Source organism: Strix uralensis, chromosome 15 (genome assembly GCF_047716275.1).
Source record: "Strix uralensis isolate ZFMK-TIS-50842 chromosome 15, bStrUra1, whole genome shotgun sequence".
Classification (NCBI taxonomy): Eukaryota; Metazoa; Chordata; class Aves; order Strigiformes; family Strigidae; genus Strix; species Strix uralensis.
Window position 1 is genome coordinate 4330047 of NC_133986.1, and position 19316 is coordinate 4349362.

The following is a 19316-nucleotide window of genomic DNA, read 5'->3' on the forward strand; positions in this document are numbered from 1 at the left end:
AATTAAAATATTTGCATTTTAATACAGAAAAATGTAAAATAGATATTCCATTTATCCAACATGCAAGCAAGAAAAGTAAGCAGATGAGCAAGAGCTATATAATAAAGAAATTAGATTTTTCAAAGGAACTTTCAAACTCTGAGACAGTTGCCAGGGTTAGCTTCAACCATAGTCTGTGCCTCAAGGCTATCTTTACTTCAGGATGAGATAATAGGTGGTAGGAAAGTTCACTAGTGCTGTAACTGTAATTGGACTTCTGTGTATTAAGTGATAACATTTAACAGCACATAGCAGCTGAATCACTGTAACAAGCTCATGTATTTTGAAAATATAATTGTGAAAAAAGGGATAATAGGAATGTAGCCCTGCTTGCATATATATTTTTACCTTTCAAGGTGTTATGCTTTAAATTTCTTTATGTAGCATCTAAAAATGTCAGATGACAGAAAAAATACCTCTTGCATTCATACAGAGCTTCTTTCACAACATCACATAGCGAAGAGACAGGAAGGAGTTAGAACAGCGCTCTTTGAAAATGGAAGCTTGGAAAGCCCTGGTCACCAGCCTGATCATTTCTTCCAGGTTTGCATTCTTCATTTTGACGAAACAATGTTTTAGAGTCATATTTATGTGGGAAAAATGTAAGCATCATGTTTGAATGTACTTTGCTGGAATAAAAAAGTCCATGTAGACAGCTATGGTTTCTTTCAAGAGGTTGTTTGCATACTTGTAATACACTGAAGCTCAGTGGGCTGTTGATTGCTGTTGTTTTAAATAACTCTGGAAATAACAAAAGTACATTTTGCTAGATTCATTCTGCATTCATCTGTTTAGTGGGAAAAGTGTAAGTGTGCACTTCCTGTTCTTCAGGTCTGCTCAGTATAACCAACTTGTTGGAGGTGGAATTTTTTCAGTCTTCTCCAAACGACATGCTTAAGCAAAATGCCAGACTTAAAATATACTTTCACTTCTATTTTAGAGATCTCTTCCGCTTGGTAGGAATTTTTTAAAAACTTGTTCCTGGAGGTCTTTTTGATCTTGTCCCTATTGCTTTTTTAATAAACCATCATACTTCTCTACATGCACCTCCCAGCTTCGTGGCCAAGTGACACTGCATTTTTCCCTTTCACAGTGGTACCCTATACCAGTAGCATGGTTTCTCCTGACTGACTTGACTTCAGGATATGTCCAGCAAACACAGTGATGCTGTGTACCTTATACACGGGCACACTAAGGGCTTTACCACTCAAGAGAATCTTCTGTGTAGTTCTTCAGAGAGCAAAATGTTTGCACATTGTTCATTTTCAAACTTGGAAGTACAATGACACCAGATGTACAAGGTAAATACTGCTTCATGCCTTAGTATGGCAAGCCTCAGAGGACTTGATTGGGGGTGGAATTTTGGGGAATGCATTTCCTTCTAAGAAGGTGATCCTCTATAGCAGAGGTAGGAAAAGCATCTGCACCATAAGCAGCAGGCTCACAGATTATGTCAAAGTATATGTTTATTCATTGAAGGATGTGCTCTTTACTCTCTCTTCTCGTAAGAACCTTCAAAAGACAATTTCAACAGAGTCTAGAACTATCCTGTAATAAAATTCCAGCTTGAAAACAGAAATTCCACAGAAATGCAGTAATCGCACAAAACGGTCAACTTTTCCACAGGAGACGAACAGATGCTGCTCTAGAAGGAAATTCTGTACCTCCCACTCTTCCACCTCAGGCTTCCAGGTTCCCAGTGGAATGGTCATTGAGGTAACATTGGCCAAGGTCCCACAGGGAAATTGGTGGGCTTCAGGGGATGCTGGTTTCCATTTCCTAACACATGCAATGACCAGCAAGTCTTCCTCTTGAGACAAACTTTGCACAGGTTCCATGGTAAAAGCAACTTAACACAGAGCACTCTTTATTGTCAAGATGAGTTCCTAACTGGCAAATATAATCCAATTTTTTCTCATTAAAACTTGTTCTCATTAAATCAGTTCCCCTTCAAGGTCTAGATAAAATAATTAGGAAAAAGGACAAAGAATTTTTTATATAGGCAGTTTAGGCAGTTCTAGAATTTCAGTGAGAAATCTGAAGTAGGAAAAGTAAGAAAAATAGAAATGCGGCCACCACAGACACAGATTTTTTTTTTTTTTTTTTTTTTTTTTAAGACTGGAACCATACTTTGGCACTAACAAGGAGAATAGGCATAAAGAACCAAGCTGTTACATAGTTACTGTATTTTTATGGCTTCCAGAAGTCAGTTCGGTACCCAAACTAACTTGGAATGGATGCAAAACCTGTCCTAATTTTGGCTACAGTGATGTTCGAGGAAATATTCAACCTCCTTGCTTGCTGTTTCTTGCAAAAAGCATAACAGTGTTTAAGTTAAGATTTCCTCTGTAATAAATATAACTGTATACTCAAATACGTATGTTCCATTCTCAAACACATACACTATATGCAACTTCAAAATAGCTGACATTAACTTTAGAGTGCTGAATTATAAAAAAGAAAAAAAAGCACTAAACACAGTGAAGTTAAGGAAACAGATACAAGAAAAAGCCCTATCTACTTTATCAGTTTCTCTTTGTTTTTAAGCTTGAGCACATAACAGCCTTTCATAATTCGTAGTCTAAACTTAATAAGGTATGGTACTGAAAATGGAATGTTAAGATATAATGTTTCCTTTAGTCATTTTATTATTGAATTAGTTTTCTATTTACCAATGCAATCAGTTTTATTTTATGATCGATCACAGAAATATACCATACTATTTCTCATGTTATATACTATTCCCAGTATTTATGCCCTTATAACAAAAAGTTGCCTTTTGTTGAAGAATAGATTGAACAGAAATGCTCTCAAACGTTTAAAATACTTCCTGAAAAACAGCATGTATATAGTTCTGTAGGTTCTACCAGAGGTGTATAATTTTTCAGCATTACATCTTAATGCCAATTTCCTGAAGGAGCTTTGACTACAAAAGGCATGAATATGTTTTCAAAGGATGATGGATAAATTGGTGGGTGGTAATATAATATATCTTAGGCAGCTGATCAGGGCTTTTTATCCTCTGCTTGTCTTTTAGTTATACACAATTTCAAGATAATTATGGTCTCTAAGAATGTCTTTTCCCCTTCCTACTACCAGCAATATTTGTCTTGGTTATAGGTTCAAGAAACTTCCAATCACATCATAAAATTAGAATAGGGCAATTATGGCATCTCAGCAGAGAACTGAATGTATAAATTGACTGACCACACAATATGGACATAAGGCAGTTAATGAGGTGCCTCTATGTAAAACACCAGTTAATTAGAATACTAGCTACAGAATATATTGAATACATACTTGAATTTTATAAAATAAAAACCATGCATAAAATACGTAATTCAGGTTGATATGTACCATATGTATGTTACCTTTCCAGTAAAGAATGCAGTCCAATCAGATACTGAAAATGAATTAATTACTAATCTCATTAAATAAAATGCAATGTTATTCAACAATCAGATCTGCTATATTAGAATCCTGACTTCGTAGAGACATCCAAATTCCAAACAGCTAATTTTTATGACAGGAGAGGACTTCTTGAAGCACCTGAAGGTCCTCTTTTTTAAAAGACAAGTGAGGCAGTTGTAGGGAAGACTCCTCTGCTTCTGTGATTTGGAGACCTAACTGCTGCCAATGCCAGTCTTAGATTGAGTATTTCCAGGTGAGGCAATAATATTTTTTAGGTAACACATATCAGCATTTCAACAAGTGCCTAAGCTTTCCAAGTGTGAAAGTACACAATTTTCTAGATTGATGCCTAGAATATTACAGGGTTACTTCACTGAAGCAATTTCAAGACAGCAATACAAATCAGAGAAATCAACTCTATTGTGCCTTGTCTGTTAAGCAAAGGAAGTGTTGAATAATCAAGGTAAGAGTAGAAAAGTACAAGAGTACTTTTGGATAGATAAACACACAAATGGAGGAAGAAAACAAGACAAAATTATGTTTGCCTGAAATTTTGCGTAGTAATGTTGTTCTCTTATAGTAACACCACTATGGAGTTACAATGGATGAATGCAGGATTATTACCTAGTGTCTACCCCTGAAAAGTAAGAAGGAAAACTTACTCCAAATCAGAAAACTGAGCTCAGTAAGTCACATCGAACTAACTGACCACAAACTCAAACTGGTACAAGAAGGACAGATGCATGTAATAATGTCTATTGATTAACTTGCAAAAGCATAAAGAACAGGAGCTAGGAAGATTATGCCATGCTATGAAAAATTGATTCAAAAGTGAATGAAAGAAGAATAAAATCTGTTAGCTACTCCATTTTAAGAAATTTTAATGCAATGTAATAAAAATATTCGTTTTAATAATTTAATTTTGATGAGAAACAACCACAATGATTATGTATTCTACAGTCAAAGAGTCAATTACTTGATTATCAGTTATTTAAAAAGAAATATTATTTTAAAATATAGCATGTTCTTATCATAATCAAATTCTAACCTATTTGTTTAGGCTGTATTTTAAACCACAACAAATGAGAAAAATTTCAACCCTAAATGAACCCTCTTAGGTTCAAGATCATTAAAAAAAATCATTAAATTTTTCATAACCACAATCATAAAATTTCATTAAGAATATACTTTTTCTTGAATACTGAAGGTAATATTGAATAGATAAGGCATAGAATCTACCATCACCAGGTAGGAAAAAAGAAAAGTAATAATTTTGTCCAGAAATAGTCTCTCAAGACTCTTAAAGAAATAGCCAGACTTCACCTGATGCAGAAGTAATCAGTAAATTATACGTTGATTTTGAAATTAGAAAAAAGCAGCCTTAAAAAAACATAAAATATTTAATGAAATTTTGTAAGATTATCCTCACACTTCAGCATTTTCTTGCAGTGTTGATCAGGCTTTTTCCCTTATATAATTTCCTTATAATGGAAACTATCAGTGTTTGATTAGGAGCTCACTGAAGTCTGAATATATGACCTGATCCAAAACTGACCATGTTTCCTAGTAGAAAAAAGACAAAATAAAACATACACATAAAGGAAGTTATAAAGATGTTAAAAGATGTTCTTTTCTACAGTAAATAACTATACAAATAGTACACTGTTTTCATCACAGTATATTCGAAGCAGCTTAACTACTCCTCCTGATAGGCAGGTGGAAACTGTAAACAGTTGGGTTTACTCAAACCATTCAACTAAACCAGCTAGTCTGTCTGGTTTTCACCCATAACTAAAATGAAGAATAAGCAGGCTCCTCTCCTGATCTGGCCTTGGGAGGATCTTACTCCACTGTCCGTAGATGGAGGCTAGTGAGCTAAATTTAATTCCCAAATCTGTCTAGTCTAAATACTCCTGCACTTCCCAACATGTTCTTATGAATCAAGATTAATTAATTTCTTACTACACAATATATACACTTTCAAATGTATTTAAATTCATTAAGACATTACAGCTTTACTCATCAAAAGCTATGAGGCTTCTTTACCTTTAAGATGTTGTCAGGATGCTCTTTAGCAGAAGCAACAAACAATTCATGTCCACAGACAACTCCCTCTGCGAGAAAATACTTGAACAACAAATTGGAGTAAAGACCGTATTTATCTTCCTCTGTGAAAACAAGAACGGTTGGAATTTTTTCTTTTTTGTTAGATAAATCACCCACCTGGATTTTCACAACACTATAAAAGCCCTCTTTTGGTCTACCTCCTAGAATATATAATGTACAATGGAGATAACAGGTAAAATATGATTCCAAAGTTTTAAAAATAATGCTCGATAATATTGTATTCCTAATTTTTCAAGCCAAAAAAATAGAATGATTGAGAACTAAGATATGGATGGGATACAGAAATAGTGCTATCTTCCTAACAAGGTTTCCCATAAGTATCGACAAAGATTACTGAAATCAGTTTAATGGGAAGGGGTTTTGTTAATTTAGGAGAACTGTGTTAATATTTATATTCTTAATGCTTAAAATATTAATCAACTTGCTTAAAATACTATTAATTGATGCCTTTCAAAATTTAATCATATTTGGCATGCTAAAGCTATATAAAGATATTTCTTATAGAGACATTTTACATCTGCATTTCTTTCAACACTGTGAGAACTAGAAAAATAGGCAAAACAAATGGATATATTGAAAAAAACAGATAATTTTGGACACTATTTCTGAAAGCTAACCACAGCAAAATCATGAACACATTCAAAAGACACATGAACTCATAGTTTAGGAAGTGAGACAATACTTGTTAACAGACACTGTGAATACTAGCCTACTGAAATAAAAATACAAACTCCCACTGTCTTCAAAAAGGTTAATATTCAACTTCTTTGTTGGAAGTTAAGTATCAGAAATGACTAGAATTAGAAATTCTTAATGAGCTTCATACAATTAAAACTTATCATGACTCAAGACCATGGGGGAAGTGAATGAGTAAATAATAATTGAAATTTGAACCATCTCTGATTTTCTTTATTTTTAGGAAATATAAACAATAGCAATGTTAATGCTAGCAAAAAAATTCCTAACAATATAACTACCCAATTAATTGTCCGGTAAAATTTCAGATCATGTCCTTTGAAACAACATATTTCTGACATTTATTTAGAAAGATATCTGAAATATTTTGTCTGGGAGAAAATTAAATGCAACGTACAGTTTCACTTTTTCATCTGTTAATCTGGCTGCTGGAAGATAATACACAGGGATGTTGTGGCACAAAAATACACAGAGATAGATTTTCTTTATACAGAACCAGCAAGACTCTTAATTCATTCTTTGAGTGACTTGGAAACAATTTCCTCCCTATTATAAATCACTTATGAAAATATTAAAAGAAAAACCACAAAACCAAAAAGGCTGAAAATAAGAAAGTTGTCATTCATATCTAACTTGTAAAAATTACTAAAGAAGAAAAACAAAAAGAATATAACTTTGATATGTACCAGAATAGTATGTTTTGGAGCTTAAGAGAAAAAAAAAGCCCAATGAAGTAGAGTGGGAGGAAAGAAAGATAGGAGATGTATATCCATAAAGGAGACAGAACATTAATAGCAATGGGGAAACTTAAGAAACAAATCACAGCAAAATCCTGTTGACTGCTACACTCCTAATATCATGCACAAGTACTGACACTTTCAGTGCTTACATTAACAAGAGAAAGAAATTCAAACCACAGGTTTTCAAAATCACTGAAGAAGAAAGTTCTCCCAGACATACTGCTTATCCTCCATGGGATTTTGGCCAAACCAGAATTTATTTCCTGATTTTTTATTTCACTTTTAAATTTAGTATTTGCGATACTTTTTTTTTTTTTTGGTAAGGTAAAATGTATACACTTAAAATTTGGAAAATTTGTTTCATTTCTTTCTTCTTTCTTCTTCAGAATAAACCCTAAAGATATAGCATCAAGATTACCTACTTTGTTATTAATGAGAAATATTTACTTAAAAGTTTCCCTTTCATTAAACCCAAGAAATGAACTAGAAGTGACTCTAAAGCAACATTTCAAGATAGAGAACAATGCTTCATAACACAGTTGCTAAGATAGGAAATTACATAAAACTGGACATTCACATAAGCCAAAGGGAATACAATAATTACAACACTATTGCTACTAGTACTAGCCATTGATATATCCAGCTTATTGTAGAGTCCGGGGGTTTAAGAACCCAGATCATAATAATGTAATTAACCTTATTTACCTGTTAACCTGCCTAGTAGGCCATATGAGCCTTCAAATGTACTTACAATAACACATTTATCTTTTTTAAAAATAACAGTCTAGTGAAAAATATGGACAGATCAGTATTGTGCAAAGTACAGTACTGACAAAAGCTTACTGTTGACAGCGCTGGGTTCCTTATTACAATTTCAGCAAAACTGATTTCCAAAAGCATTACAGAATTACAAACTACAGTTTCCCTGAAAGTTTGGAGCTCTTAAATATTTTATATCGTTTACTCTCGCATGCTTAAAAAGCCATTAATAGTGTTACTGAAGAACTGTTTTCCTAGTAACTCAGCTCCATACATTGTGCTGTGACTGAGGATGTAGATCCATGTATGAGACTAGGATGGAGACAAGACTCAATTCAGATAAAACTGAAGCACTACAGCGGCAGAAGCAAAAAGTACAACTGACACTATCTAAAGTTCTGAAGAAGTATTACAGTCCTATTTGGTAAATATAGTCTTTGGAGCCTGCTTAGATCTTAAACTGCTTCAACAAGAGCAAAATAAAACCCATATGCAGAGTAATTCTCCCTTATAACTCTTATAACAGCTCCTGTCCCCTCTATGTTGGTGCTCTCTAGTTATGCTTTGGTTGCTTACTGCAATATAATTGGTAATATATTATTCACAGTATATTGACTTCCATGTGCTAATCTTCATCTATGAAGCTCTCAATTTAAGAACCAAAGCCCCCTAGAAATCAAAGTGACAGCATGATATCTACTTATTAATTTTTTTTTAATTGTCTGAGCTACCTGAAAGAAGCCACCAAGCCTCCCATATAATCACATCACTGCAGCAGATGTCAGTGGAGGGAGACAATTTCGTTAGACCTCTCTCCCTTTGAACAAAAGAGGAAAAGGAACACTAGTTGGGTGCTCTGGAAGGATCCTCAGCTGTAATGTTTATGTCATCCTTGGTGAATCAAAAATCTTGATTTCTTAATTTTTATCTACAAGTTAAAGTTTACCTTCTCCATCATTTGAGGTACAGAAACACTGAGTTGTATTGCACATGGACAGGACTTAACTGACAAATGGAGTACAAGCCAGTATCTCATTTACTCCAAGTATTTCATGGTTTGTGTATGTGCATGTAGCTATACAGAGAATCTTTCTGGATCATCATTTTTTATATTAATTATTCCTTAGAAAATAAACAACAAGCTCAGTTTTGTGCCAAACATAACATGGAAACTCCATAAACCATGGATAAATATAAGAAATCATACTGTCTGTTGATGATTATTTAACTAAACTAAGAGGATATAAGGCTGTAGTAGTTAAGAATAATTTTTACTCAAATTTTATTTGAAATGCTGAAATGTTAAACTATAGAAGTGAAGCAACAGGGAACAGGGATATCAACACTTTTACTGACCTATCCAAGATGATAATTCATTTTCTTGCATGATAAACTTATTTGTAATATAACAGGACTAGAGAGGTTCTTACACTGCTATACCCTTCCAAAACATATTTTGCAAAACAATAAGGAATTTTCAATTTAGTAAATTAAAAACATTTACATTCAGTGTAGGGACACATCATTTTAGCATTAGCCTTTCCTTTAGTCTTCTTACATTGATTTTTCATAAAAGTAAACTTACAGTAAAAATAGGAAATAACCTGTTGGAGAGTGATCTAAATATAAAATATCTCAAAGTCTGCTACAGTACTCTAAGGATTAGAAGCGTCTCAGAAAGCCTTTACAAACAGTGTATCTTGAATTGTTAAAGTCAATGCATCTGTAAGAATCCCTCAGTTCTTCAATTTGTCAGATAGAGGATGGCTTTTTATTGATTCATTTCTAGGTCACTAAACTTTTGTGGTATTCAAAAGATCTAAAGTGCACCCATATGGGGCTTTTCTGATAGCATCCATTGTACCCTGGCTTCAATAGTTACGTTACTATTCAAAACCATAGGAGTACTGCTTTCTTCTTGTAAATAAACAAACAAATCATTTAGCACAGGTACTTCAGTAGGTCACTGATTACTTTCATAGATAAATTGAATGAAATAATTTGAAATATATTTGTTTTCTGATAACATTTGGACTTACTATTTTGATGGCGAGGATAAATTCTCAACTGTTATCTTTATTTTTCCAACTTGCACCCACATCCAAAAGAACTACCTCCATTCTGTATGTGTAGGAACTAACACTTAAGTGCATTTTAGTCAGCCAAATACTTAAGACTTAAGCCTGGCCTAAATCTTTATTCTTAGCCTCCATACTAAAGAGCTGTCCCATCAGCAGCCTTCATTGTGAACTTTACTTCTAGCTTATAAGGCACATAAACAAAAAAAACTCTTGCAGCTGCAGACTTTTCTGGGTCCAGTCACTGCAAGTCACACAACAGTCCACAGCTTTCTGATTCTTTTCGAACAAAGACTGTTCTACAGCTAAGTAGCAGGTGAGTAACTAGTGAAGCGTAAAACTATACAAGGAAAAGAGATTATTTACCTAGAAGTTATGCATATTGTCTCCAGGACAAAACCTCTTCTGATCCTACAGATAAGGACATAAATAAAATAGTTTATTGTGATCATTATCCATTGGTCTCTTTCCACAATACCATGCTTTCATGGTTAAAATAGTCATGAAGAAAAAGCAGTACTGTCAGTATCAGTGCAATGAATTCCAATGTATAACCATGTTGAAAACTAAGGATAAAGATGAATTTCTATTTATGACTCTTTTCACCCCTACACTGTACATGCTACTGAACACATAACAGACATTCTCAACACCTTTGTGCATGGACTGTCTGTAGCTACTACTCAGGTAACAAATATGTATAGATCATATTTACAATATCTGACTTTTAAATATCAGTATATTAAACAGCATGAAGGTCTTTGAAAAAATCCAGAGATAATTTTTAGTATAATTGCTTAAAATGAGGAGAGCTGTAAGAGGAAAAAATAAGACTGCAACAATGTAATGTACAGACAGCTTTTTTCTCTGTACAAAGTCTAGACAGGTTGCCCTAAAGCTGCCAAAAGCCTGTCATAGCCTATCAGTATTGATCATTTTTTCACCAGATAGTTCTACAGTATGGTACTGTGACCTAAGGTGTGTCTTTCTGTAGCTATGAAACATCTCTCTGAATTGCTGCAGGTTATAAGAGGTGATTATTTTAATAATCTGAAATTCCATTTAAAAGATACTTTACTAATGTCCACATTTACCAAGCTTGCGGGGATATACTTTGTGTCACTTGCATTTAATTAGCACATGCCAAAATGGAGTTGTCAAACATATAAGTTACAATATTTGGCATTTGGCCATACTTCAGGAAGGTGAATTCTGGTAACTTGTATTTTGTAGAATTATATTTAGCAAATCACTGTTTTGTACCTCTCTGGAGATTATCTTTTTCAACTTTAAAAAGGTGATAAATTCAATTATATTGACATTTGAAGAGAGCTCTTACCAGTCAGGTTAAATTGCATGTCTAACAGAAATAATAGTAGCTAATTAAAGTAGCTGAAACTGCTTCAAGGCTTAGAATGTACAAGTATAGACCTGCTTTTAACCAGACAACTTTAACTTTTAATAATTGACCTCAGCTACCAACAGAAACCCTCCTACTGATAATCTTTAAAACATTTAGCCGTCAATGACCTTGTCAAAACTGGAGCAAGGCATGTAAGAATAGGTTCTTATAGGGTACCCAGGACAGACCTGTTTGAGTGTGCTGTATCTCACTATGCAGAATGTGTTACATAAACAAGGCTTATATTTAAAAACCAAAATAACATCCTCATGGAAACTCTTCCTGAGGCTGGCAAAACAGATATACAACAGGTTGAAGTACATCAGAGAGGGGAGGAGGGGAAAGGAGTGTGCTTAATCAACAGCTATACTACTTGTTTGTTTTGGAAGGGGAGATTCTTCCAGAAAGCTAGTCTTCTGGAGCAGTTTAAGATGAAAAAACAAACAAGTAGTCTCACATTCATGATGAACAAACTGTTTTGATAGTGTTCAAATTTCACTTCACGCAGTCTCAGAATGCTTGTTTTACCACTTCTTATAAAGCCAGTACAGTAAGATCTTTTGAAATTAAAGTACTAGTTAAAATCCAAAACAGTCTTGCTATATGAACAAAACCCAGGAAGTTTCAAGTTCCTCTTGTAGCTAGGATCTTGCATGAGACTACCATGCGCCTCAACTCTCTAGTTCTCATATAAATAAAACACCATAAAAAAAAAAAATAAAGCTCAACTGAAAATCATGATGCTCTTTACTATGAATTGTTTAAAAATTGTGCACTTATATTTCAAACAATATTTTGCAGTCTTATCAAGTAACCTGTGCCATTACTACATCTTCAGAACACAACAGTTAAAATAAATATTTTAATACCCTGAATCTACTATTATTTGGTTAAATTAACCAAGATAATGTGTCAAATAATGAAGATGAGCATTTAATTTGCAAAGGGAGCTAAGCTAAAAGTAATGCAATTTATTCTTGCCTTAGAGAATGTTGAAGGAAGGGGGAAGAATTTAACCTTTTTATAACACTTGGAGTAGAACGCAGAAAGATCTTCCTAGGAGGTTTATCACTGACAGCTTCAATCCTGCATAATATTAAGCTTGCCTAGACTAATCTCATGACAGATTTTTTTTGTATACTGACAAGATATTCTAACAATGCAGTTACAATTCTACCTGCACCAACTTTAAAAATTAGTCTAAAAATTTTTAGACTAATGAGTCATGAATAAATACAGTTCTTACTTTAAGACATTTTGTATGTAATTATATGTTTCAAAATAATATATGCTAAGTCTTATTTGGGAAAAAAAAATAGCTTTCAAATCTAAAAAAGAGATTCTCCTTTGTGTTCCTGTGAAGCTAAATTTAATATCAGACCACAAATAAACAACCAACATAGAGGATAAGTAAATTAAAACCCACCACTGAGTATTGCCAGCTATGCACTCAGAGGAGGGGGAAAAAAACATCAGGTAAAAATCCTATCATTTTCAAATCATTGAGTCTTGTCATCTCTTTCATTAGAACACAAAGCTCACTGCCTTTGTACTTGCTTCATCTGGTGCCATTAAGGTCAGGTCAAGTGGATAGCTAACCCTATGCTCAACAGTAGCCAAAAGCAGATACTTAGGAAGAGGTAATAAGAACTGAACAAGCAAATGCGATGCTTCACCCAAGCACTTGCTCAGCCTCCCACCATTTGTAGCTCAAGGACTTCCTCAGCCAGCTTTCTTTTCCATCGAGCTGTGCAGTTTTCCACTGAGACCGAGATTTTTTTTTTACATCCACAACACCCTATGATGTATTCCACCACTTAATTCCTAGCTTTGACAATGAGAATGTCATTTGAAATAGTATCAGAAGCATTACTAAAGATAAATGGCATGTCCTGCTTACCCTCTATCCACAAGTTCATTATTTCATACAGAAAGATTATTCAACATACCGGCTGCTACTTATATCCTTGGGTTTGTGTGGCAAGGTTTTGCTAGTGGGGGTGCTACAGGGGTGGCTTCTGTGACAGCTTCTAGAAGCTTCCTCCATGTCCAACAGAGCCAATACCAGCCAGCTCCAATACGGACCCACTGCTGCTCAAGGCTGAGACCATCAGTGATGGTGGTAGTCCGTCTGGGATAACTTATTTAAGAAGGGGAAAAAAATGGAATTCAGTGACTCCTCCAACAGCATTCAAAAATATAAACTGTATTTGTGCTTTCTAATCTTCCAGTTCTTTCTTTCCTTCACTGTCCTCTACCAGTAATCATAAACACTAATGGTCTTAACACTTCACCAGCAACCTCTTAAAATGCTCTGCAGGCACAGTCTATTTGAACCCACCTAAATCTAGGCATATACTAGTCTGCTTTTTTCCTAGGCAAAGCCAGAATCTAGTCACTGTTCTCAATTATGACAATCATGAGATTTCAGCACTCCCTTCTGTGTGAAGATTAATACAAAAATTCTTAAAGTTTTTCCCTTTCTCTTCTCAATATCAACTATGACTAGCTTTTCCACTTCATCAGGTAACCAACCAGCCCTCCTCTTGGCTTCTCATAACTACTGAAATACGTAAGAAAAATCTGTATTACTCTTGATAAGTCTTGATAGTTGTATCTTACTCTGTACCTGAGTTTTTCAGATTTTGCCTCTACACTCCCATTTTACAATTTTGCACTGATCCTTAACAACCTATGAGGCATTCAAAAGCTCAGGATTTAGCCAAAATGGTGCCTTACTACACTTTCAATCTTCTGCAGTGAGAAACTGGTCTTTTTATCTGTAATAACACCTTTTTTATTTTTATCTTCCAGATTTTACCTACCAATTTCACATCTATTGACATTTGTCTTCCTGTAATCCACTGTTTTAACATAAAATAATAAATTCATTTTTAAGGCCTTAATGGAGGTTTTTTGGCACTTAATATGTAGGCACTCAGACATTGCTTGTTGTATTTCAAATAGCTTTGCAATGGGATATATGTTTTCATTACTCCTACAAATAGGGAAATTTTACCTCTTATTCAGTGGGAGAAAACAATCACACAACTTTCCAGACTCCCAACAGTTCAGAGAAATTGCAGTGACTGGAAGACTAAGTGCTAGATCTGTTGTCCCTAGGTTCCTAGTTCCCTGTTCCAGCAACTTGGCATCAAAAAGTTGTATTTAAATTGTTATGCTATTTAAGATGTGAACACAGATTACAGATGCAGATGTTTTCCAAATAACTACAGGTGTTTCTCAAATAAACTTTCAGTTTTTTCCTGTACTATCAGCTCTTTTTGCTAGGAAAGTAACAGGCTTGAAAGTTTCTCATCTATCAGATGGTATCTCTTTCAATTTCTGTTCTGCAGTAAGGATTGTCCTTACTTATAGGCTGAAACTGTAAGCACTTACAAGACTAACTTATAAGAAGTTAGTCTGCCCTCACAATTGTGGTTTTGGCTTCTATGCTTAAACTGAGGGGCCTGGGAAAATTTCTTGGCTCTAAGTCCAGTATGTATGCTGGGGACATGAAGACAAGATGTATGTGTACGACAGTCCTCCTCCCTTTTGCTACACTTTAAATAGAAAGGAAAGGTGGGTACCTCAGCTGCAATGGAGACACGGTACCAGACAGTTTTAATATAGTCTTGCAAAGGGATTCTGTTGTAACCTATCTAATCATGTCAGTGTGCCTCATCCACATCCTGACAGAAAGCAGGCTTCCATCAGTTTTCTCTTAGTTGATTCTGGCAACCAAAAGATTAAAAGATCCTGTATTTCACATCTTCCTCCAAAAGCCAAATTTTAAAAAATACTAATGTTGTGATGATAAACAGTCTGAATCTTACAGGATATCAAGTAGTTTAGAAAATCTTAAATAATTTGAAGATTTTCCTTAAAGTCCTGAAATTTGCTAAACGCCCTGCTTTCAAACAGAATTCTGCGGTATTCTTGAGGGCTCAAACCTGTCTAAAAGTAAGGTTTTGATCCACCTACAGTAATTCTTGAAATAGACAATAGTTCACTCTGAAGGCTAGCCAAAGCGAGAGAGCTATACTTTAGTAAAGTCTGAGTTTAAAAAACAATGAAAAGACAGGTTATTTGATAAATACATTAAAATGAACAAAACACATCAGAATATGACTTTAAGCATCTATATTTTCTATACTAACCAATAAGAAGAAGGGTTCCAACAGCTATGCCTCCACCTGGAAACAAAACAAAAAGAATAAAGTAAGGCTGCATTTTAATACTACGTTAGAGAACAATTAAGTTTTCTTAGTTTATAAGTCAAAGAAAGGTGATAACGGGGAATTTAAAAATATAAAAGTGAACAACATTTTAATTACCTTTGCAATACTTCCTACAATTCTCTATTATGAAATAATTATACATTACTTGTAATTATATATTACACATTACAATTACTTTCACAATATACTGTACTATCATCATTGTGGTAAAAAGATCCTGCAGAGCTCTACGCAACTACGCTCAAGTACTACTACAATGATGTATGGTCTGAGCCAGTGAATTTTGACTTTGATGACTCGATTTTACTTAGATGGGCTGAGGTCAACTGTATGAGCTTCACTAAGGCCAAATGCCGGGTGCTGCACTTGGGCCACAACAACCCCCAGCAGCGCTACAGGCTTGGGGAGGAGTGGCTGGAGAACTGCCAGTCAGACAGGGACCTGGGGGTGCTGATTGACAGCCGGCTGAACATGAGCCAGCAGTGTGCCCAGGTGGCCAAGAAGGCCAATGGTATCCTGGCTTGCATCAGAAATAGTGTGGCCAGCAGGGACAGGGAAGGGATCTTACCCCTGTACTCGGCACTGGTGAGGCCACCCCTTGATGACTGTGTTCAGTTTTGGGCCCCTCACGCCAAAAAGGCCATTGAATGACTCGAGTGTGTCCAGAGAAGGGCAACGAAGCTGGTGCAGGGTCTGGAGCACAGGTCTGATGGGGAGTGGCTGAGGGAACTGGGGGGGTTTAGTCTGGAGAAAAGGAGGCTGAGGGGAGACCTCATCGCCCTCTACAACTACCTGAAAGAAGGTTGCAGAGAACTGGGGATGAGTCTCTTTAACCAAGTAATAAGCGATAGGACAAGAGGGAATGGCCTCAAGTTGCACCAGGGAAGGTTTAGACTGGATATTAGGAAGCATTTCTTTCCATAAGGGGTTGTTGGGTGTTGGAATGGGCTGCCCAGGGAGGTGGTGGAGTCCCCATCCCTGGAGGGGTTTAAGAGTGGGGTCGACATAGCGCTGAGCGATATGGTATAGTTGGGAACTGTCAGTGTGAGGTTAATGGCTGGACTGGATGATCTTCAAGGTCTTTTCCAACCTAGATGATTCTGTGATTCTGTGACTGAAGTGAGTAAACAGTCTCCAAATTAAATCTGTATCAATCACGACCAAGTGATATTCCTTTGTACCAAGAACCATGTATGTAAAGTGACCTATTAAGACACTAGCAAATTCCCACCCAAGTCAATGAGGCAAAATCTTGGCTTCACTGTTTTTTATCTTATTATCAAAAACAGACATGGTAATAAGACAGGTAGGATTTCACCCAGTGAAACCTGGACTGACAGATCATAATCATCATAACACACATATGAAAAAACCCCAACTATTAAATTTTTTTATAGTATGTCTTGGACATAAAAACAATACTATGAATGCAGTTGATTGAAATATTTGTTCAAAAATAAAAATACATTTTGACAGATTTATACATGGCCACTATTATTTTTCTTTCTTTTTGCTTAAACAATTACAATCAGTGCTTATGTTCCAATCACAGATGACTGAATGAATAGACAGAATAGAATACTCCCAATATGTTTTGATACATACATTCATACATTCTTATCCTATTGATCTCAACAGTGTGGAGGACCAGAAAAAAAAAAAATCTATAAATTTCCATCCTGACTGCTTTATTTCCTCCTCAAAGAGACAGCAAGCATAATTATGTAACAGTGGTTTAAATGGTTGTCCCAAGAAGGAATTTTTACAAAGACAGTGAAAGAAGAATTCATATTTCATTTTAGGTGAAGAGTAAACTGGTTTATAATCTGAATTCCAATACCAAAAATAGTGGAATAACTTGAAATCAGACCACAAATATTTTGTTGAACAATCATATAAGACTGTGACAGGAAAGCTAAAAATTCCTTGAAGTGTTCAGATGGCCGTATGTAACTAGTCTATTCCAGAGTTTTGCATGAAGGAAACCGCAGTATGTCTTCTGCAACTACATACTGCTTTGAAAGCAAGTTAGAAGCAAACTGAATTACATCAGCACAATATCCAATGCTCTTGATAAAAGAGGTCAATTCTAGACTGCACAGACGGACTCTAGTGAACAGAATAATTCAGTCTATCAATTTAAGAGCTCATTAAACTTCACTTGAAATTGATTCCAATAGGGATTGGATCAACTTCTTAATCTTTTGCTCTGCTGGTGGGACTAAGAATGTTTGCAGCACTTGTAATGTTGATATACACCCAGAAGGAAGAGAAAAAGCAAATTTCTCTCCCATTGGCCAAAAAGTGCTAATATTGTTGCATAATAACACCTGAATTAAAACCACAACAGAATCACTTTGTCATCATGTTATGATGTACTTGTACAATTTGAGCAGTGCATCACAGTGAAATGTATAGTCAGCTATTAATTTCGTAGTTGTAGTTCAACACATCAGATTTTTTAAGCTCTGCTCCTGAGTCAAGATGTACGAATGCCTCAATATTTATTGCAAGCTTACCAAGTAATCAAGCATTTCCTAGATATTTGAAAAAAAATGCAACTGTAAGTACTGTTTATCAGAAAATTAGGATCAATCATGAAATCCCCATGTTCTAATCCACTAATTCTCATTTGATTTTATTTGTTCACAAGATAAATGTAAATGAACCCAAAAGATGTACTATGTGGGAAAGGAGGAAAAAAAAAGACCAAAATCAGAAATCATACAGATGGTTGATACAAAGTATGCTTCCAATATTCACTGCACTCAATTGTTCAGGGAGACAGAATGCACAGGTTACAACAGTGGCTTAAAACTAGCACATGTTCTACACAGCACATATTAAAAAATAACCCAAAATTATGAGATTTTATCAAGTCACAGCTTGACATAGAAAAATAATCAAAACAGCCATAAGTAAGGTATTACCTCATAGCAATACAGACTTAAAATGCTTATAAAATGCTCACTTATAGCCACCACAGAAGTAGTGTCCCTCCTGCTTTGGAACTGCTTGCACAAGAGTGAATTTGTTTGTTAAACAGCATGTCAGCGCAGTCAAAATTCTCACAAGCTATATTTTCAGATCATCAATTGTCCTGTCTCCTACAAACCAGAGTTGCAATATATCTGCACATACCTTGGTTGCCAAAGGCAAACTCAGGTCAGAGGACTGGCTTTACATTATCAAATGTAGTGAACAGTTTTAACAAGTGTATTCTATTAGATGGAATGTAAAACTATTGCAGTTACCATGGTTACATATTCATATTACAATGAGCAACAATAATAGTAAATTAAGCAAAAACCAGATGACAGGAAAAAGTAGCAGGAATCTTAGTTTCCTAAGAAAACTGCTGTGAACTTATAATTCTTTCTAATTTTGCTATTTTAATTTTTCTGTGACCGTATCTAAGGCAGTAGTACATGTAAACAACTAAGCAAGACTCGTAACTTTCTGTATTGTTACTTACAGCAATGAGATTTAAGATCTTATGGACTGAAACACAACAAAGTTTGCAAGTTGAGAAGCATCCCCATTGTTTTCAAAGCATATCTGTGACCTTTTTTCAAGCAGCTCAAAACAAAACATTCAGTACCAAGCATGTGATGGTTATATTAGACAACAGTTACAGCTCATTAGAGAGAACTGCTTCAGCACAGATCAGGCACATATGGTCTACCAACCTTGAAAGTAAACGTGAACTTAAAGCCTGGAGATGCAAAGAGCACCTTAACAGTAACACAGCATTTGAAATTCAGCACTTATCTACCACTTCTTTTTGAAAGGAAAAGCATTTGTTAAGCATTTGTAGGGTAAA

The 19316-nt window shown here is 35.1% G+C and overlaps 1 protein-coding gene across 2 annotated transcripts in view; it reads right to left on the reverse strand.

Moving 5' to 3' along the window:
* Positions 1-19316, reverse strand: part of ELP4 (elongator acetyltransferase complex subunit 4) — a 149356-nt gene that overhangs the window by 127095 nt on the left and 2945 nt on the right. For both annotated transcript variants that reach the window (XM_074884686.1, XM_074884687.1), the window contains exons 2-3: positions 15413-15448; positions 5497-5618 (exon numbers count right to left, since the gene is read on the reverse strand). In XM_074884686.1, coding sequence (XP_074740787.1) covers positions 5497-5618; positions 15413-15448 — 158 coding nt within the window. The remainder of the gene's footprint in view (positions 1-5496; positions 5619-15412; positions 15449-19316) is intronic.